Source organism: Bubalus kerabau, chromosome 3, assembly GCF_029407905.1.
Source record: "Bubalus kerabau isolate K-KA32 ecotype Philippines breed swamp buffalo chromosome 3, PCC_UOA_SB_1v2, whole genome shotgun sequence".
NCBI lineage: Eukaryota > Metazoa > Chordata > Mammalia > Artiodactyla > Bovidae > Bubalus > Bubalus kerabau.
The window spans coordinates 139,489,774-139,511,775 of NC_073626.1; the positions used below are offsets into that span (position 1 = coordinate 139,489,774).

At 39.9% G+C, this 22,002-nt stretch overlaps 1 protein-coding gene across 3 annotated transcripts in view; it reads right to left on the reverse strand.

Moving 5' to 3' along the window:
- Positions 1-22,002, reverse strand: part of ANKRD44 (ankyrin repeat domain 44) — a 313,852-nt gene that overhangs the window by 29,042 nt on the left and 262,808 nt on the right. For all 3 annotated transcript variants that reach the window (XM_055572997.1, XM_055572996.1, XM_055572998.1), the window contains exon 18: positions 6,201-6,272. In XM_055572997.1, the coding sequence (XP_055428972.1) occupies positions 6,201-6,272 (72 nt within the window). The remainder of the gene's footprint in view (positions 1-6,200; positions 6,273-22,002) is intronic.

The following is a 22,002-nucleotide window of genomic DNA, read 5'->3' on the forward strand; positions in this document are numbered from 1 at the left end:
CCATCGTCTAGTTTCAGCCATCATCAACTCATGCCATCAATTTAAGCCAGCTTGGGAGCACCTATCCTCCTGTAAAGGCGGAGCATCTACATTAGAGTATAAGTCAGTCTATCTCACTTGACCCTGGGCTTGAGCCTGTCACTTATTTGAACTTGAATTTGTGTAACACCTCTTCTCATTTTAAATTGTAATGGTAGTCACTGGCTCAGTTTATGTAGAAATCCTGACTTTACATCAAAGGGACATGAGTCCACATAGATAATAGCAGGTTCCAGATGCTATTTGCAAATGCTCCTTTCTTCAGTGTCACTTACTATGATGACAAAGATAGTAAACATTTACACTTTCTGTTATTTGACTTTAGTCCAGTTAAAAAGCAGAGACATTACTTTGTCAACAAAGGTGCGTCTAGTCAAGGCTATGGTTTTTCCAGTGGTCATGTATGGATGTGAGAGTTGGACTGTGAAGAAAGCTGAGTGCCGAAGAATTGATGCTTTTGAACTGTGGTGTTGGAGAAGACTCTTGAGTGTCCCTTGGACTGCAAGGAGATCCAACCAGTCCATCCTAAAGGGGATCAGTCCTGGGTGTTCATTGGAAGGACTGATGCTGAAACTCCAATACTTTGGCCACCTCATGTGAAGAGTTGACTCATTGGAAAAGACTCTGATGCTGGGAGGGATTGGGGGCAGGAGGAAAAGGGGACGACAGAGGATGAGATGGCTGGATGGCATCACCAACTCAATGGACATGGGTTTGGGTGGACTCCAAGAGTTGATGATGGACAGGGAGGCCTGGCGTGCTGCAATTCATGGGGTAGCAAAGAGTCAGACATGACTGAGTGACTGAACTGAACTGAACTGAGGAAAGTAGAATTGGCAACTTATAAACTGCATGCATATCTACAAAGCACGATGGCTAACATATTTAGATTAATAAAGAGAAAACTCAGAGCAAAAAGAAATGTATGTGGGGAGGAAGCTCATGTAGAGGGATCAGCACTGTTCAGGACTGCAGAGTTAAATCGCAGGGCATGAACTTAACTCCCGTAAAAGACCCCTGAAGTTTTTCCTTTTCATTCTCACAACAAAAAATAAGTCCATTTGCATGTGTTAAATTTACTACTGCCATTTCATTCTTTAGATATTTCCAAGTGTATTTCATTTCCACATTAGATCATGCTTATTTTATTTGCTGTCTCACAAGATTCTGAGTATTCAGTTCATGGATTGCCAGTGAATACAAAGAATGTTCTTGCTTTACCATAGCAACTTGAAGTTTACTTTGAAGTATGAAACTTTCTAGTCCTCTGACTCAAGGTGGTCTAAAGGTGGTCATAGCTAATGTCATAACAGGGCCGGAACCTAAGTCATCTGATGGCCTTTACTTTTGGGCTTCCCTGATGGCTCAGTGAGTAAAGAATCTACCTACAACGCAGGAGCTGCAGGAGATGTGGGTTTGATCCCTGGGTTGGGAAGATCCCCTGGAGTAGGAAATGGCAAGCCATTCCAGTATTCTTTCTTGGCAAATTCCATGGACAGAGGAGACTGGCAGGCTATAGTCCATGGTGTCGCAAAGAGTTGGGCACAACTGAACACAGGAGCACAGCATAAACAGGCTTAACATTAAAATGAAATAGAGTGAAACCTGCTGAAGGAAAGCTTCAGAATTCCAATCCATGCTTTCTTCTATACCAGGCACTTGAAAATGCAAAGAGAGGATCGTTGAAAGGCTAGATTTATGTATAGAATTCCCCTTGTCTCTTCATTTAATCAAGCCTACATCTCTTGAATTTTAGTATGCAAAAGCATTACTATACAGAGTTGAAGACATAAAACTATGTATATTAAACATCCAGGGCAATTTAAGGGAAATAATAAAGGTAAACTTGATAATACAAGAATTTTCACTTACCTTCACACTTTAGAGCTTAACCCTAGAAACAAACTACCATGTAATATGGGACTCTATTCTATGGCTAAATGCATGCATAACTCTATCTTTAGGTGGTTATATGGTTCTTAAAGTCTATAAAAAAGAACACAATAAAACTTCAAGTTCTCTGAAAGAGATTCAGGTAGTAAGGAAAGAAGATCTTTCTCATGTCGGCAGTACATGATGAACCAAGCTCATACTTTCTTTCTATTCCCATCCTAAATCAGGTGTTCAGTGGCTAGTTCCACAAATACTTTTTTAAATAACTCAAGGAAGAAGTAATCACACAAAAGAACAAATATGTTGGTTCAAAAAGCATGTAGTATTTTGGCTTTCAATAGATAACCCAGTTCAAGCCTTCACTAGAAGTAGCAAACATTTCAAATTTTTTTACAAAAGACTTTAAAATATCTCATTAAGTAACTTAAATATTTCTTAAACATGATTAATTTCTTTAAATGTTTTAGATTGGAACTGAGGGCAGCAGGAGAAAGAATTTGTAATCTCAGCAGAATCCATGAAACAACCGGTCCATCTGGAAAACTCGACAGCTGGAGCCTTTCATTTGCATAGCCTTGTTTCTCAATTTAATTTTTTTCAAGTGGATGAAATGCTTATGAAATTCACTGGGCGGATAACCCTGGAGACTTGAATCATTCAGCCAGGAAAGAGTAACTCAAGGCAGGTCAGGTTTCTTGGGGGCAGTCAAGGTTTGGGGGCATCTGGTTCTCTTTCAATGTAGACTCGTCCATGGAAGAAATAATATGTCTCGAGTTTTAATCAAGTTAATTGCTACAGAAGGTCCTGGGGAGAGTGATGGGCATACTTGTGGGGTTCTTGGAGCATATACTAATTTCTTTAAAAAGTGTCAGCGTTTACAGGGAAAAATGCAAAGCAGTTTTAGAATTAACCCGCTGCTATCACCCTGTCAAAGTCATCATTATCATGGTTGTCTTATTTGTGCTTTGTTCCCTGACAATTTAAACTCAACATAGAAGCTAAAGTGATCCTTTTAAGATAAAAGCCATATCACATCATCTGTCTCCTCAAAACCCTCCAAATGGTTTCATATTGTGTCAGAAAAACAGTCAAAGTTCCCACTGGAGTCTGAGGCCCTGCCCTGCCTCCGTGCCGCACTCCCCGACCTGCTGACAGTATGCATACCTCATCTCTACCACCCTCCCCTCATCACTGCTTCAGCCACGGTGGCCCTGCTGTTCTGGGAACACGCCAAGATGCTCATTCCAGGGACTTTGCACTTCTGCCCAGAACACTCTTTGGTCAGAGACCAAATGGGTAGCTCATCGAGTTGCTGTTCAAACAAGAGATTCTGCGGTGTGAGAAACATCACCCCGTCTGCCACCTTGACACACTCTACCTCACTGCTCCTGTTTGTAGCGTGAGCAGCACGCACTTCTGGCCATCTGCTATGTTGTCCATTTACTCGCCTACTGTCTTTCCTAGACTGGACACCCTACAAAAACAGTGGTTGGGTTTTGTTTACTGCTATCTCTCCAGCTTCTGAAACCATGCTTGGCACATGCGCAGTCAGTACACGTTAAAGGAAAGAATGATACTGATGTTACTAAGAGCAAAGATGAAGCCCCAGCTGATTCCACATAAGCTCCAGGTGCTGTTCTAACTGTTTTACATGTATTAACTCATGTCATCCCCACTACGGCCCTATGACAGAGATCCTGCTATTCTCCCCATATAATGGGTGGGGAAACTGAGACACAAGAGGTTAGTTTTTGCCCAAGATCATACAACAAATTAACAAGTTGGAAAGGGTTTGGGGATTGTTAATTAACTCACTCCTTTTTAATTTACAGATGGGAAAACCATGTTCAGGTGAGATGCTAATGAGAAGACTGCTGGCTGGGACCCCCTCTTTCCAGGGGGTGCTTACGAGACCCCTGCCAGCTGGAGAACTACCCAAGCCCCTCTCTCTCCAGTGATACCATACCACCCTGTCTTTACATGACTGGAAACCCATAATACTTAGCAGAACATCTAGCATCCAGCAAGCACTCAGTAATTTTTGAAAGAAAAAAGAAAAAGAATGAGAGATTATAAAATTTTTGGAAGCTGAGAAGCTCTCTTCTCAGATTACCAGCGGGCTTAGCAATGCAATCAACCACACAGTCAAAGGACATGAGAATTCTATCTGAGATAACCTTTCTGATAGGCATCTCTTAGGGCAGCTAGAGCTTCTGTGAATGCCCAGCCTTGGGCTAACTTCCCCAGGCCCAGCAGATGGCTGAGCAGAGGTTCTAGGGTCAACCTTTAGAGCAACCTGTTTTGTTTTTTGTTAAGTCACTCAGTCGTCTCCAGCTCTTTGCAACCCTGTGGACTGCAGCACACCAGGCTTCCCTGTCCATCACCAACTCCCAGAGTTGCTCAAACTCATGTCCATTGAGTGAGTGATGCCATCCAACCATCTCATCCTCTGTCGTCCCCTTCTCCTTCTGCCCTCAATCTTTCCCAGCATCAGGGTCTTTTCCAATGAGTCAGTTCTTTGCATCAGGTGGCCATATTACTGGAGCTTCAGCTTCAGCATCAGTCCTTCCAATGAATATTCAGGACTGATTTCCTTTAGGATTGACTGTTTGGATCTCCTTGCAGTCCAAGGGACTCTCAAGAGTCTTCTCCAACACCACAGTTCAAAAGCATCAGTTCTTTGGTGCTCAGCCTTCTTTATGGTCCAACTCTCACATCCATACATGATACGGGAAAAACCATAGCTTTGACTAGATGGACCTCTGTTGGCAAAGTAATGTCTCTGCTTTTTAACATGTTGTCTAGGTTTGTCATAGCTTTTCTTCCAAGGAGCAAGCATCTTTTAATTTCATGGCTGCAGTCACCATCTGCAGTGATTGTACTAAGAGACAACTGGTATAAAATTTTATACATATAAATATCCACCCACCTTTTTTACTCTAAGCCCATGTCCAGAAGAAAGACTCGTGGACATTTTAGCCTGCTTTCACGGGACTCGGCATATGCATATTTATCACTGTGCATACAGTGGTTATGTCGGTAGATGTGGCAGAGGGTGGTGAGTGAGATGCTAGCAGATGGGCTGGTGAGTACCTGAGGAGCCTGGCAAGGAGGGAAAGGCTCCATGGAGTGTGATCAGTTCATCCCAGTCCTCATGGGATGGCCTCATCCCTTCCTTCCTACATTCCTATCTGCCTCAGTTCATCCCAATCCTCATCCCTTCCTACCCTGGCTGAATTTCTATGTGTGTCCATCAATAAAATACTCCTCTCAGCTCTCCAAAATCTCCATCTCAATTTTTCATCAGAATGAAACTGAAAACGTGCTTATGTGTGTGTGGTACTGAGTGCAATGTCATAACTGTTAAACATAGAGACCCAGCATCCTACTCTTCCCGGTATCCAGTCTCTAGCTGCGTCCAAACATCTTGATGGCCCTGTACTGAGGTCTCACAACTCAGCAGCGCCTTGTGCAGGTGAGCTGGCTGCTGTCAGTCCGAGAGGCTTCTAGGGAACAGCTGTTGATTAGCAAGACCTTCACAGACATAGAGTGGTGGTAAGCTTCTCAGCTCTGTCACCCTCAGGGAGAGTTTCGTGATTCTCACTCTGAGCTATTGCATTTCCTTTCAATGATGGGATGTGGAGAGGAAGCTTTATTGGTGACAAAATAACTCCTGCTCGCATCCCTAGTGGCTCAGATGGTGAAGAATCTGCTTGTCATGTTGGAGACCAGAGTTTGATCCCTGGGTCAGAAAGATCTCCTGGAGAAGGAAATGGCTACCCACTCCAGTATTCTTGACTGGAGAATTCCATGGACAGAGGAGCCTGGTGGGTTACACTCCATGGGGTCGCAAAGAGTAGGACACGACTGAACATCTAACACTTTCACTTTCACCTCCTTCCCAAATCTCACCAGATTACAAAAAGCAGGGTCTGATTCTTCCTATGAGACCTCGATTTCAAGCCTCAGCAGAAGCTGCAGAGTCGCTTTCATGCATATTTTCATCTTGCTCTCATAAGTCTGTGTTTAAATATCTCACAAGTTTTTAACTATAGTATTCGATTATCTACAGTTCAATGCTTGTTGTCTATATTTACATCTCTAAAATAAAAAAACATTTCCTAGGTTAGTAATTATTATTACTAGATAATAATTTTAAAGACTGCTAAAATGTGTAACAATTGCTTTCCTTTTAAGAGCAGCCTACTCTTGGGAACACTTAGGGTTCTTTTGTAACAAGGTGAAGCTACCCACAGCATCTCACTTACAGCTAAATGGAGGGGACTCTTCGTAGCACCGGAATCTGACTCTTCAAAAACACTGTTGGTTCTTTCCAAAAGCTGTGGAGATGAAAAGAAAACAACAGTATGTGAGTACAATCTGCAGAAGGAATCCTACTTTACGGATACTAATGTTGACATAAATGAGAAAGAAGGCTTCAGAAACTTAAGAAACCATGCAATTTATCAGAAATACAAGAAATCAGATACACCATATCTAAAACAAATATGCGAACTGAATATTTCAACTTCTAGGTCATCTTAGCATTTGCTATTTTTTAAAAAAGCAGCTTTCATACTTGAAAAGTTGCTCAGCTTCACCAGTCTAGAAAAATAATTCTTGTTAAATCTACTTCCCACCCAGTAGTTAGTCATAATGAAAAAATGACAGTACCCAGGGTCTATTCCACTATCAAACACATATTTACTGGAGATAAGCATTGAAAAGACGTATGAAACTCTTATTTTCATGAAGCTTACATTCTAGAGAGAGAACACAAATAAACATACACATAAGAAAATAATCTGGTAGTGAAATATGCTTATAATGAAAATAAAGTAGGGTGATGTGAAATGGAGTGACTGGGAAGCTTTTTACAGCTGACGGCCAAGGGAGGCTTCTCTAAGGAGATAACAGTTAGTGGGACTTCAGTAATGGGAAGAATTGCGGCTGGAGAGCATTCTGGGAGGAGGGAGGAGTTAATGCAAATATATTCAGTGGGGATAAACAGAGTGAGCTCAAGGAAAGGAAAGAATAGTGCGATGAGGGCATGATGTTGGTGAGGGTATCAGGTAAAAGACATTTCCATTGACTCTTGTTGGAAGAAAAAATTGTTAAAACCTTTCTGGGCAAGTTTGTGCATACCTTTGACATCAGGAATTAATTCATACTAAATTATTAGACAAGCACACAATGACACGTGTATAAAGAAACATATTCATTTAAAAAATGTGCCCAGACACTGCTCCAGGTAGTGAAGAGTCAATAATAAATAGTATATTTAAAGATCCATTTTCTCAAGGGGTGGGGGTGTCAGGCAATAAAAGAAAGAAGTCATGTAATTATTTAGAAAGTCATAGGTACTGTGGAGAAAAAAACAGAGAAGAGTTTGGAAGGCTGGAAGAAAGGTCAGTTTGCAACTTTAAATATGAGATCAGGAAAGGTCTTACTGAGCAGGTGACAGTTAAACAAAGTGTGGAGGTGGTAAGAGAGCCATGCGGTATCTAGGGGAAGTGCATTCCAAGCAGAGGGGTAAACAATTGCCTAGTCCTTTAGGGACAGAGATGTTTAAGATCATTTATGAGATGGGGAACGAGAATGAGAATAACATCCCTCTCCTAGACTTCCCAACAATATTAAAATATTTTAAAATAATTTAAAATGTCTTTTAAAATATAAAATTTTAAAATTTTCTGTTTTTCTGCTTAAAACAGCTAGCATGGCTTTTGTTTCCTTCAAATGCCTGGCTGATTCAAAAAGTAATACAGATTTAAGTTTTCTTAATGAGGGGTGGAGAAAGGGGAAATACACCACTGAGTACACTAGAAAGCGAAACTTCCTAACATGCTCTTTATTCATGTGGAAAAACACATATTAAAGCCATATGTGTGGAAAGATACCATTTTCATTTCAAGTACTGTATTGATACATCTACATATGCAGGAAAAAAAGGTGAGAAATATATACCCTAAAATGTTTAATGTAGTAGCCTAAAAGTGGGAGTATAGATGATTTTTATTTTCTTATCTTTCCTGATTTTTTTTTTTTGGGTGAATGTGTATTGGTTTTGTAATAAAATCACTAAAGCTATTTCTGTTTGGAATAAAAGTGATGAACATTCCTTTTCATTTACTAGAATGATGTTCACAGACCCCTAGGTAGGTCCATCCTAGACCTGGGCCTAGTTCTAGTTCTGTGGCTCTTTCTAGTTCTAGTTCTGTTCTAGAACTTCTTTCTAGCCAATGAATGTGAAAAAAAAAAGAGGTTGCATTCTCTGGCAGATCAAATATCAGTGTAAAATTGATTATCTAAAAGCACACAATTTCAAATTTTCAAGTAAAACAATACAAATAATTATATCAGAAGCATGAGGCATTATATATTCATTTTTATTAGTTTAAGAATAGAATTTGGAACTGAAGCAATCTACAATACATTAGAATAATGAGAGTAAATTTCATTTTAACTTCAAAGCAAATAACTTTAAAAACCAATCTGCTGTACAAAGTTGAAATAAAAGCAGCCTCAACTGCTTGAAAAGGCTAGAGAACAGCTGTTCTTTGCTTTGTTTTGCAACATTATCACCTGCAAGACTTCCTGGAATTGACAGTGTGTACCAACTCCAAATCCTGTCCTAGAACGAACTTTTAATCAAAGGAACAGAGAATCATTTCCACTATTATTACAAACATGATGAACAGAAGCAAGAAGACAATATACTGTTTACAGTCACAAATCAGCCATATTCCCAGAAGATTTACTATGGAAGACTGTTTTTCTACATGTGTACCTTGATCATCCTAATAGCATGGGATGCTTTACTTCAGTCATTTGCTTAATGCCATCTATATGGGGGCCTCTGGGTTAGGAACCAGATTCAACTATGCAGCGAGCAGATGTGATCACTGACCTGGGAGAGCTTTGAGGCTAGTGGGGAATCCACAGAAGTTAACAGGTAGTGAAAACAGTGAGGCAAGAGCTAGGATGCAAGATGCTATGGGAATATGAAGGAAGAGGTACCTGACATAACCTTGGGGGCTCAAAGAAGATTCCTCTGTAAAGGAAGTTTTACCCTGAGACCAGGATGGTAGGAGTCTGCCAGGCAAAGACAGAAGGGACTATTCAGGCAGAAGAAAGAGCTTGTGAGAACAGTGAGTACACCACCAAAAGCTTTAAGTTTAATAAGACTGGATTAAGTTCAATAAGACTAGATAACATGTAGGAGTGAAGAAAGAGTGAGGAGCAATAAACTATAAATGAAAGCAGACAATAGATTAGGTACAGGGTGATCATATCATTACTGTCCAATCCTGGCCATTTTTCAGATTGAAATTGGGCTGGGATAATAGCTGTAAGGGCTTCCCTGGTGACTCAGATGGTAAAATACCTGCCTGTAATGCAGGAGACCTGGGTTCGACTCCTGGATCAGGAAGATCCCCTGGAGGAGGAAATGGCAACCCACTCCAGTATTCTTGCCTGGGAAATCCCATGGACAGAGGAGCCTGGTGGGCTATAGTCCACGGGATCACAAAGAGTTGGACAAGATTGAGCAACTAACACTTCCACTTTAAACAGCTGTAAAGCACAGCATCAAATCAGGATAATTCCTGAGACTCACTGAAGTGCTTTTAGCAGGGAAGAGGCATGATCATGGTCAGATTCTTGGGTTTCATGATAACTCTTTAACTGCAGTGTGGCAAATGAACTGCAGTAGTGCTTGGGGCAGGTGAGGACTGCAACTCTAGGAGCAGGGAGATCGGTCAGGATATTTCGACTACGGGATTGATAAATTGTGAATTAAGTTGCTGAGAACTGATGGTGGCCTGTACTGCAGAAGAGGCAGAGGAAATGGAAGTGGGGATATTCAGGACTTTTATTCACTCCTTTATTCATTCATTCAATACTTACTTATTGAGTGCTGTGCCAGATACTGAGATTTCCAGTTCTCAAATAGTTCCTACCCACATGAAGCTTAGAGCCCAAAAGGCGTAATGGGCACCATTCATCGACTGAACAATGGAGGAAGGGGAAAGAAGAGTCAAGAATGACATTCAGTTTTCTTGCTTTGATAACAGGGTGAATGGTGATGCCTTCTTTAAGACAAGAAACAAAGAGAAGGCACAAGATGAGGGGAAGGAAAATGCACTGAGTTTTAGCTTGAAGTGCTTCCGGGACATTCAAGGCTAGATGTCCACTGGACAGATGGATATAATGTTTGAAGCTTAGAAGAGAGATCTGGGCAGGAGTCATGTATTTGGCAATCATCAGCAACGGCTGAGACAGGATGCCTTCACTGTGGATGAGACTGCCTGGGAGAAAGTGTAGTGAGAGAGGACCTAAGCCTCAGGAACCTCAATTATTTAGGGTTTGGAAGAGAGTCTGTAAAGGAGGCTTGAGAAGAGGAGGGTTCAGAGAGGTAGGAGGAAAACCTGGAGAATGAGGAGATGATGATGATGATGGTGGCGGCCATGATTATTGAAATATGAAGGTGCTGGTGGTGATCAATGATACTGTCATCTCACTGATGACAACCAAAAGTTATTAAGCATTTACTATGAGTTAAGCATTCCACAGATCACCTCAACCCATCCTCAGAAATCCATTAAGTAACTTGCTCAAGTTTGCACAGCCTGGAAAATACAAATCATGGAATTGAACCCAAGTCTAACTCAAAACCCATGTTATTTATCCCATAAAACACCTTCCTATCAACTGATAAGCTGAGACTTTTCCCTGATATTTCAAAGGAAAAAAAAAACATAGGGATGAGGGTAGGAAACATGAAGAGTTTTTTTACATGCATTTTTTAAATACAAATTGATTTATTTTAATTGGAGGTTAATTACTTTACAATATTTTTTTTAAGTATGTGAGTCTTTTTATGTCTCTAACTTCAACAACTCCCTTTGATCTTTGAGATTTTCCTCTTTGTTTCCTAAGTAGTGGTAAGTAGTCCTTTTAGTTACACAGCACTCAAAGGGGACCTTAACTGGAATCTAGATTCTCTAAGATGCCTCTTCCTTCGGTGGTTCTTCCTTGTTAGTTAAGAAGGCAACGTGAAGAAGTGGGGAGAAAAGAAATCTGCAAGTCATTCAAAAGTGACGTTTATGTTTAGACTTCTCTTTCTAATTTAAAACTGATTCTAAACATATCAAGTCCAAGGGATGAGGCAGATACACAGCACTGCTCAGAGACTCGATTCTGCATAAATGTCTCAGGGGAGGAACATGGGGCCCAAGAGAGACAGAGAGCTCCCAGTATGACTCATTACACAAGCTCATACTTAAGCCTGTAGTCTGCAATATTACTGGAAAATAACATTGCTCTACAGAGATCACCCTCAACCTACCTTGTCAAAATCCGAAATAGAATGGTTCTTTTGAAACACAGTTATAGCTAGGAATACATGCTGAAGAAGCAGCATTATAAAAAGCAGTGAGTTCTGCACATAAATCTTGTAGTTATAAATCAAATAATATAAATTTATATGTATAATACCAAGCCAACAAATTATAACTTTTTTTAAGACCAATTCCACTTAATATATCCTCTGGCTTATCATCAACATTTACACAATCCATGCATTCACATGCTAGTTTCCATGTTGAATTATACTCATAAATCCAACGTACACATCCAGTACGTTGCCATTGGTTTCTACTGGCACAATAAAAAATTTACACTCACTTCAAGGACTGACTTGGTTCTCTGCCTAAACAATCTATTATAATGGCTGTTTTAATAAAGCCTTTATCTGGACTACTTAATCTTATTCCTTGTTATCTATAAAATCTCAGAAATGCTGCTTTTCTCAACTGGTCAATCATTTATGAAGCTTGTATAGACAGTCTAGCACTGCTTGAACCCACAGCCTCCTATCACCTTGCATTTGCCAAGACTCTCTTGGCCAAGAAAACCCAGAAGGTCTGAGATTTAAGCTACTCCCAACCCCAATGACAAGTAAAGATGGGCATCTGAGGTGGGAATTAAGAGAAAAAAGCTAGGGTGAGAGCAAGCAGACTTTGTTTGTGAAACATGAACCCTCTATTTATTTCAGCTGGATGGTGGTGGTGGTGGCTGGGATGTTCTATAACTTTGGGGGGCTGAGAAAACGATTGTATAAATATTATAGCAATTCATAGGACACTTTTTGAGTTTGGAAAGCATTTCCACAGGACTGGAGGGCTCACACAAAGAACACCTCAATGTCTTAGATTTAAAAGCAGCAGAGGTAATAGAAGGCCAAGTTTAAGCCTCTTTCTCTATAAACTGAATCTGTGATGATAAAATCAAGAATAAATATGAACTTGACAGTAAGCCAACTGGCCGCTGGGTTAACAAAACAGTGATCTTATCCAAAATTGAGAGGAAACACATAAATATTACACTTTATAAGTGCTTTATAAGTAGTATGGCTTATGACTGGTTATTTGAAAACATGGCAAGAAAAAATTCAGAGATCTCAAGAGACCTTCAGCTGATCTAAACCAGTTTCTAAATGTGTTATTTAGGAAAGCAAGTGTGGCTCAGACTGCAAAAAAACAGAAAGGTGTAGCCTGTGAGGTAACCCCCGTTCTGGTCAGTTCCGGTTAGACTCCTACTACTAGTTTCCACTGGTTAGCGGGGAGGGGAGGAGTTAGAAAACCAGTCAGAAAATATCAAGGAGGTGCTCTAAGGAAAGCATTTAGAATGGATGTATTTATCTTTTGAAGGCAGTGGCACCCCACTCCAGTACTCTTGCCTGGAAAATCCCATGGACGGAGGAGCCTGGTAGGCTGCAGTCCATGGGGTCGCTAAGAGTCGGGCACAGGCACAACTAAGCGACTTCACTTTCACTTTTCACTTTCATGCATTGGAGAAGGAAATGGCAACCTACTCCAGTGTTCTTGCCTGGAGAATCCCAGGGACGGGGGAGCCTGGTGGGCTGCCGTCTATGGGGTTGCACAGAGTCGGACACGACTGAAGCGACTTAGCAGTAGCAGTGAGAACTGAGAGGACATTTATGAGTATTCAAGTCTGCAAAGGGCTGGAAGCAGACCAAGACCCCTTGGAAAGCTGGCATCTCTGTCAGAAATTCTATTTCACATTCCACTTGTCTGTGCTTGAGAATGAGATGCTATTTGGACAACCTCAAGGCTGACCCAGAGTCCACTCTGCTGTGACCTGACTCTGGCTCAAGCCAGAAGAGGGGGCTGAGTCTGCAGAAGTTTCAGACCACCCAGCCTGTGTCCACACTCCATTGAGAGGCTCCCAGGGGCCCAGGAGAGTGCTTGGGGTTCCCCCTCAGGTCTTTCAGTCTCAGAATTAATATGATGTTCCAGGCTGTACTGGACCCCAGTGAACCCCCAGTCTTTGGACCTAGCCCAAAATAAACTAGCTTCCTCAGGATGACATGTGGGTAACAGCAGTGACTATCTGTTTCTCAGGATTCTGCTCACACCACTTCACAGCTATTAGAAAAAGCGGTGTTGCTTGAAATTGTTATTAGCAACAATTACCAGAAACTCACTGGCTCCTAGAGATGTATGAATCTAATCTAATTTCTGCCTCCTCCACTCAATTCCATAAGTAAGGAGCCATTAACTTTCTATACTTGTGCAAGTCAAGGTCTATGCAACTTCAAAAGAAGATAACACAAATTAAGGCGGGCGCTACTAGAAGCTTAGCTTCTTGGGAGCTGATTTTGATTACTCTGCTTATCTCCTCCCTCCAGTGTGTATTCAGCTCCTGGTGATTTCCTTGCCAATTAAAAGGCAGAAGAGCCTGTAGTATGTGTATGGAAGGCTAATGAAACCTGCTGTGAAGATAAAGGCAAATACAAGATACAAAATGCATGGTGTTCAAAAACTATCTTGCAAGAGGCCTTAAAAATGTTCATCTACTTTGACCCATAAACCTACTTCAGACTCTATCCTGAGAATGTTTTAAGCCCAAAGCCACTCGAGTGAAACAGTGGTAAACAACCTAAAGGGAAGAATGTCTAAGTTGTGATTGATCCAACACTTGAAAATTATTTAGCTTTAAAAATGTTTACCAAGTGCTTTTAATAGCACTGGGAAAGGATCATTCAGAATATTTTATGAAAAATAATCAATGCATAAAACTGCATATTTAATATTATCTCATGTATGTAAAAAAAATAAAATATGTGAGAAGGAGACTGGAAGGAAATATACCAAGAAGGTTAATAATACCTGCTTTGTAGTGGAGGGACTTCGAGTGTTTGATTTTTTCTTTTCACTTTTCTACATATTCTAAACTTTCTACAACAAATACAGATTAATAAAGAATAAAATAAATTTGTATTTAAAGGTGAGATAGTTGAGTCAGATGATTTTCAAGGTCCCTTTAGCATCATATCCAGTAAAAATTTATGAGGGGGGAGAGTCCAATATTTTCATGACTATATTTCTGGTATTCTTTATTAAATCAATAATACCAGTTTGGCTAGTTAACTGTTGTTTGAGTACATTCCTTCATGGCCATTAAATTGCAAATTTCTTAGAGGCAGAGACTACCTATTCCTTGCAGAAGGTATTCAATAATGTTTACTGAATTTAATTTAAATCTGATAAGTGAATGAGAGAGCACTGGTGGAATTAATTACAGGGTGATAACACATTTGCTTCCTTGCTTTGACACTGCAATACTATAAAAACATTACTGGAATCGTATTTTGAATGGATTTTTCCCTTTAGAAAAACCATGTGAATACAGTATTCACTGCTACTTTTAATAAATCAACTAACCAGCAAAACAAACAAACCTGATCTTTCACAGAACATGGTCTTATAACTGAAAAATGCTCAAGGCTAAGCATGTCTTTCTAAACCATAATGTCAGACCCCAATGCCAGGTAGCAGTAGAATTCATCCTGAGGTGACCCCATGGCCTTCAGTTACAAGGAAGCAAAGAAGACTAATATCAAACTAAATTTTTATACAATCAACTGACCAATACCATGAAGAAGGTAAGATACTAGTAAAAGAATTCTAAACATATTTTGTAGTTTCAAATACATACATCAGTCCAGAGAAAGCCATATAATGTGTTTTTGAAATAATGAAACAGTAGAACTCTTTTTATCTTGCCATGAGCAGTCCAGATAAGGAAGAACATTAAAATTAACTCAAGAAATAAGTCACTCCCTTTAGGGATAAGATATCATGGTTCCTGAAAACACAAGAACTTACCTAAGGTTGAAGCCAAAACTGATGATGAAGGAATAAGGATTTTAACTCACTGAAGGAGTTGCAAAAAATCACTGCAGAAGTCATCCCAAATGTGAAAAAATCATCAAAGTGCTCTCTATTATTATTATTTTCGAGGTTCCATGGCAGCTTTGGACTTTAATGATTTAACTCATGCTCAAAATTCCTAAGTTCAATTTTTTCCAAGCCAAGTAAAAATATGAAATGACTATATCTGGATTAAACAGAACCAGAAGGAATAATTCACCTTAATAAAGACATTATTCTCTCTCGTGCCATAATTTCCTATAACTGAATTTGGTTTCATGCTTTTGTCTGGGCAGTGAGCCAAAAGAGGGAAGGAATATTGATGTCTTGGAGATAGGACAGAAAAGAGAGCGAGCTGAAAAGCGTCCCTATGAAAATCTCTGAGGAACAGGCTGCAGCCAAAAGCAAATCCCAAAACACCAACCTTAAAGTGTGTGCCTTGACTGCTGATACCAGCAAAGTTTGTCTTTGGGGCACCCTCAGTGGTGCTAGGGATGGGAGAGTGATAATTATGGCAAGGAATTTGCTTACAACAGAAAACTTGGGTTCTTCTCTTGATATTCATAATAAAGGAATTAGCCTAGACTATACCTACCTCCTCCTGAACTTCGCAGAGTAATTCAAAAGTTAAGGTCACTCTTCTATATCAGCAGTGAGGTCAATACAGTTGGTATATTAAATTGGTATATTCAGTCTGAGTTACCTGATTCTCTTTTGGATCCCAGCATTACATGCATGTTGTGGTGATGATATGGTGATGGTGGGGTATGTGTGTGTAGGTGAAGGGGCAGGGATGGGGGGAGGAACACAAAAGCAAAAAGTCTGTTTTAACCAACCATCATCATACTTGGGTAACATGCTGTTCAGTTGCTAAGTCATGTCCGACTCCTTGCGAGCCCAAGGACTGCAGCATGCCAGCTTCCTTGTCTTTCATGATTTCCAAGAGTTTGCTCAAACTCATGTCCATTGAATTGGTGATGCCATCCAACCATCTCATGCTCAGTCGCCTCCTTCTCCTCCTGCCCTCAATCTTTCCCAGCATCAAGGTCTTTTCAAATGAGTCAGTTCTTCGCATCAGGTGGCCAAAGGATTGGAGTTTCAGCTTCAACATCAGTCCTTCCAATGAACACTCAGGACTGATCTCCTTTAGGATGGACTGGCTGGATCTCCTTGCAGTCCAAGGGACTCTCAAGAGTCTTCTCCAACACCACAGTTGGAAGCATCAACTCGTCGGCACTTGGCCTTCTTTATGATCCAACTCGCACATCCATATGTGACTACTGAAAAAACCGTAGCTTTGATGATATGGACCTCTGTCGGCAAAGTGATGTCTCTGCTTTTTTTTTTTTTTTTTATTTTAATTAGAGGCTAATTACTTTACAATATTGTATTTGTTTTGCCATACATCAACATGAATCCACCACGGGTGTACACGTGTTCCCAATCCTGAACCCCGCTCCCACCTCCCTCCCCATACCATCCCTCTGGGTCATTCCAGTGCACCAGCCCCAAGCTTCCTGTATCCTGCATCAAACCTGGACTGGCAATTCATTTCTTATATGATATTATACATGTTTCAATGCCATTCTCCCAAATCATTCCCCCCCTCCCTCTCCCACAGAGTCCAAAAGACTGTTCTATACATCTGTGTCTCTTTTGCTGTCTCACATACAGGGTTATTGTTACCATCTTTCTAAATTCCATATATATGTGTTAGTATACTGTATTGGTGTTTTTCTTTCTGGCTTACTTCACTCTGTATAATCGGCTCCAGTTTCATCCACCTCATTAGAACTGATTCAAATGTATTCTTTTTAATGGCTGTGTAATACTCCATTGTGTATATGTACCACAGCTTTCTTATCCATTCATCTGCTGATGGACATCTAGGTTGTTTCCATGTCCTGGCTATTATAAACAGTGCTGCAATGAACATTGGGGTACACGTGTCTCTTTCAATTCCTCGGTGTGTATGCCCAGCAGTGGGATTGCTAGGTCGTATGGCAGTTCTATTTCCAGTTTTTTAAGGAATCTCCACACTGTTCTCCACAGTGGCTGTACTAGTTTGCATTCCCACCAACAGTGTAAGAGAGTTCCCTTTTCTCCACATCCTCTCCAGCATTTATTTATCTGCTTTTTAATATGCTGTCTCGGTTTGTCATAGATCTTCTTCCAAGGAGCAAGCGTCTTTTAATTTCATGACTGCAGTCACCATCCACAGTGATTTTGGAGCCCAAGAAAATAAATATGCCACTGTTTCCATGTTTCCCATCTATTTGCCATGAAGTAATGGGACCGGATGCCATGATTTAAGCTTTTCAAACGTTGAGTTTTAAGCCAGCTTTTTCATTCTCCTCTTTCAACCTCATCAAGAGGCTCTTTAGTTCCTCTTCACTTTCTGCCATTAGGGTGGTATCATCCGCACATCTGAAGTTACTGATATTTCTCCTGGCAATCTTGATTCCAGCTTGTGCTTCTTCCAGCCCAGTGTTTCTCATGATGTACTCTGCATATATGTTAAATAAGCAGGGTGACAATATACAGCCTCGATGTCCTCCTTTTTCCATTTGGACCAGTCCGTTGTTCCATGTTCAGTTCTAAGTGTTGCTTCTTGACCTGCATACAGGTTTGTTCCGCTGGAGGCATGTAAGGTGCTCTTGTGTTCCCATCTCTTTAAGAATTTGCAACAGTTTGTTGTGATCCACCCAGTCAAAGGCTTTGGCATAGTCAATAAAGCAGAAATAGATGTTTTTCTGGAATTCCCTTGCTTTCTCTATGATCCAACAGACGTTGGCAATTTGATCTCTGGTTCCTCTGCCTTTTCTAAATCCAGCTTATACATCTGGAAGTTTCTCGGTTCAAGTACTGCTGAAGCCTTGCTTGAAGGATTTTGAGCATTACCTTGCTAGCATGTGAAAAGAGCGCAATTGTACCTTCCTTTGAATATTATTGGGCACTACCCTTCTTTGGGATTGGAATGAAAACTGACGTTTTCTAGTCCTGTGGCCATTGCTGAGTTTTCCAAATGTGCTAGCATATTATATTGAGTGCAGGTCTTTAACAGCATCATCTTTTAGGATTTGAAATAGCTCAGCTGGAATTCCATCACCTCCACTAGCTTTGTTCACTTAGGAAAAAGAATTAGAAGGATAACTACCAAGAGGTTCTTGATAAGATTCCCTATTGTTAAAAAAAATGATTCAAAACATAAATTATGCAAAGAGGATAATTCCATGTCCCTTTAAAAATCACACTGAGGCATTGTTTTAACAAGCCCACCCAGGGATTAATTTTTAGTAAAATGTTAATTAAGGGGTCAGTCTCTATGAAGTTACATTTTGACTTGAAGATCTGTTTCCTCTAGAAATACACATTATTTCTGTGTGGTGGAAAAGATAACTCTAGATACGATAGCTTATTTCTCCTTTGGATGGTAACAAGTTTTGTATCTAACCTAACAATCTTACTCTAATATTATTTTATTAAACTGTCTATGAATGCTCTGTTCTGCAAATGCTCCTTGAATTAGCTTTAGCATCTTAGTGGTTCCACCATTACTTAATGAGATTTTTAAAAATCTTTAACATGTGTTCCTTTTCTCCTATTATGAGAGTTTCATTTAAAAATTTTTGAGGCATATACTCTGACATCACTCATCAGTGCCAATCTTCATATAAGACCTCAAAAGTCTTAATATCCATTGAAAATGCCTATAAAAATCTACCCCCATCAATGTCGTTCCAAAATAGACTCTCCATGGGACACTGAGAGAACTTGAGGAGGTGCCTTCCTCACCTGCTGAAGGAGCTTGTGCAGATGCAGGGCAGACAGAGCTATGCCATCCCATGATCAGAAAATCAATTTGACTGGATTTCCAATGAACTCTTCAAGCTCTAAGACTGAGGACTCATGGGCTACCCTCCACTCTTCACATATCTACTTTATCCAGGGAATCATGGTAGTGGCCAAGATCTTTTCAACTGGGGATGAAGGCCTTATGGTCTGTACCCTCTCATTTTTCTCCCAGGAACCGTTGCCAGATAACAACACTGCCCTCTTCTCACCCTCAGTCTATGAAAAGAGAGGAGGCCTGCCTTGGAGGGTTATGTCCATTCAGCACATTTTGGGGGACTCACAGCGCATCACTTCTTCTCCCTTTCTGGCCTCCTCTCCGACTTGGAATCCTAGACAGAACTGCAGGGAGCCTCTCTCCAGGCAGACGCATACAGGACTTAAATCTCAAATCACCTACAGCCCTCTCTCCTCCCCCATTTCACCTCTCTTTAAAAATAAATCTCTCTGCAGAAGAATATGAAGTACACAATAAAGCATAGATCATTTATGACTGAAAGCAAGAACACACTAACTTCATTTAAGCTAAATAAGATCATTCAAAGGATTCTTTCTCCCAAAGCTCATAAAATTTCATTTCATTTAATCATATCTTCATTTATATATGATGACTATTCTGCCATGGTTATTTTACTGGTATAGGCATTACAAAAATATAAGAAAATTATGGTTTTAGATTTATAGGATATACACAAAAATCATGGCAGAGTTCTACGTTCTTTAGCATAATGAAACTGTGATGCTCCTCAGTCTGATTTTTTGAGTGTCAATTTGAAAAATAATTCCTTCTGTGGGTCTTTCTGCTGTGGATCCACCTTAGGCACACACTCTACCTCTGATAATTAAGCCTTTTCTTAATTGAAGGGGGTGCAGGGAGCCCGCCTGTAGGCAGATATTTTGGCAAATCTAGCCCTCCTGGATTTTCCTTCTGTGAGGTGTCAGGCTGTCCATTCATGTCTGACTTCTGTTATCTTGTCCTTTGGCTATTACTGAACAGGAAATACTGACCCTTCCTTCCAGAGCAGCCAACAGTCTTGGGAGAAAGGGAGAGACACTATCCATAGCATTTAATTCCTATTCCTTTCCATTTCATCCTCTCATTCCACAGTTTCCCCTCTACTACAACAACCAAAACCCAAACCCCCTTTTCATGACAGTTATGTAAATAACTATCAGTCTCTTGGGGAACACAGGCACCTTCCCAATCACAACACAAAATATAATTTGCGGTCCAAACCTTGAAAGCCCATGGATAACTCATGAATTTTAATGAATTTTAAAATCAGGCCCTATGCTATTTTGTCTCTCTTTTTGTTTCACAAATCCAGTAATTCTAAAAATTAGTCATGTTCGACTGATGGCAAGAATGAAGAATCTTCAGCAAACAGCATCCGTCATTTAAAATACACTAAAATTTGTGAATTTGAGCCTCTAGGATGCAAAGAAAGTCATTTCACCAATTTGGGAGTGTCTTTGCCTCCTTTCCCATCTGTTGTTTGTCTTTTCTTTCTCACTGTTAATTAGCTCTTTGAACAGAAGGTGTAAGAGGCAGGGGTATTTAATTCAATAAAGTATATCACTAAGGTTCTCACAGTACTAACAGTGATTATTCTTGCTGTTTGTTTATACTTTCAATAAAGGGATTAGAAAGACAGTTGAAACTATCATTTAAAATTAAGTTTTCATATCACCCATGCACTTACCTTCTACCTCATTCCTATTAATGAAAGAAAACCTTAGAATGTTGTGTAACTTCACATCACTCAGACAAGCAATTTAAAAGGTATCTATACTCTGGTAATGTTTTTCCCCAGGGGCTCAGCAGTCAAGAATCCGCCTGCCAAGGCAGGAGACATGAGTCCGATTCCTGGGTTGGGAATATCCCCTGGAGAAGGAAATAGCAATCTACTCCAATATTCTTGCCTGGGAAATCCCATAGACAGAGGAGCCTGGCAGGCTACAGTCCAAAGGGTCCCAAAAGAGTCAGACATGACTTAGAAACTAACAACAACAAGATATTCTTGTAAAGTTTTTTCCTTGTTGCTCCCAATTATCTATCAGAATGACTTTGCTCTGGTTTTAGCAAGCCTTTATTAAACAAACTCTACGTGTGTTCTCTAAAAGCTGTGGAAAAATCTAATTTGGATGAAGTCCTGTTTTTATTTTACTTTTTTTTTTAATTTGGAGCTTCAAACATGTCAGTGTGTAGCTGAAAGGCAGCTGTAAAAAATTCAGAGTTCCATTAAAAAAATAGGTGACACTGTTAGCTCTGCACTGTTTAAACTAAGATACCTTCATTTGCTGTGCAAGAGCACAGACATCAGATCTGGACCCTATTTTCTTCACCCTTTGAAAACAAACACTGTATCATAGATCCTTTAATTTATAGTATGGATTATTTAGGAACACATTTGAAAATAAAAACTCTAACTTCCCTTCTGATCACCATGTTCATAAAGTAGGTCACTGAAAGTCAAATCAGAATGATCTATTTACAAAATTTAGCATCAAATATAAAATAAGTTGTAATAGAAATGTTTTCAGTTTTTGACTTTTTTCTCTTAAAAAGGGATCAGTGATCAAAGGATTAAAATCAAGAAAGCACATCTTAAAAGAACAAGATCACAACTGGCAGGCCATTTTCTTTTTTGTTTACTCTCTATATCCTTTGGAATTTTAATTACTAATACCTATGGCAATAAACATAATTGCATAAAAATCTGGGGGAGACTTCTCTGTGTGTTATTATAATAAAAAGGTGGATTTTTTTTCCTCAGATATCCTCTTACATACCCAATTGTTCTGAAATTGCCTGAATGGTTGAAAAACAAAATGAATGTTGAATTGCACACCAATTCCTGCAGCTTTTGGTTGCATACTCCAATTTTAAAGTCTGGCCCTTAATGAATGTTTTCCTCAGGGGAGTGCTTTATATTTATTTATGATGATCAATTTTTAAGTATATGCCTGAAAAGTGACA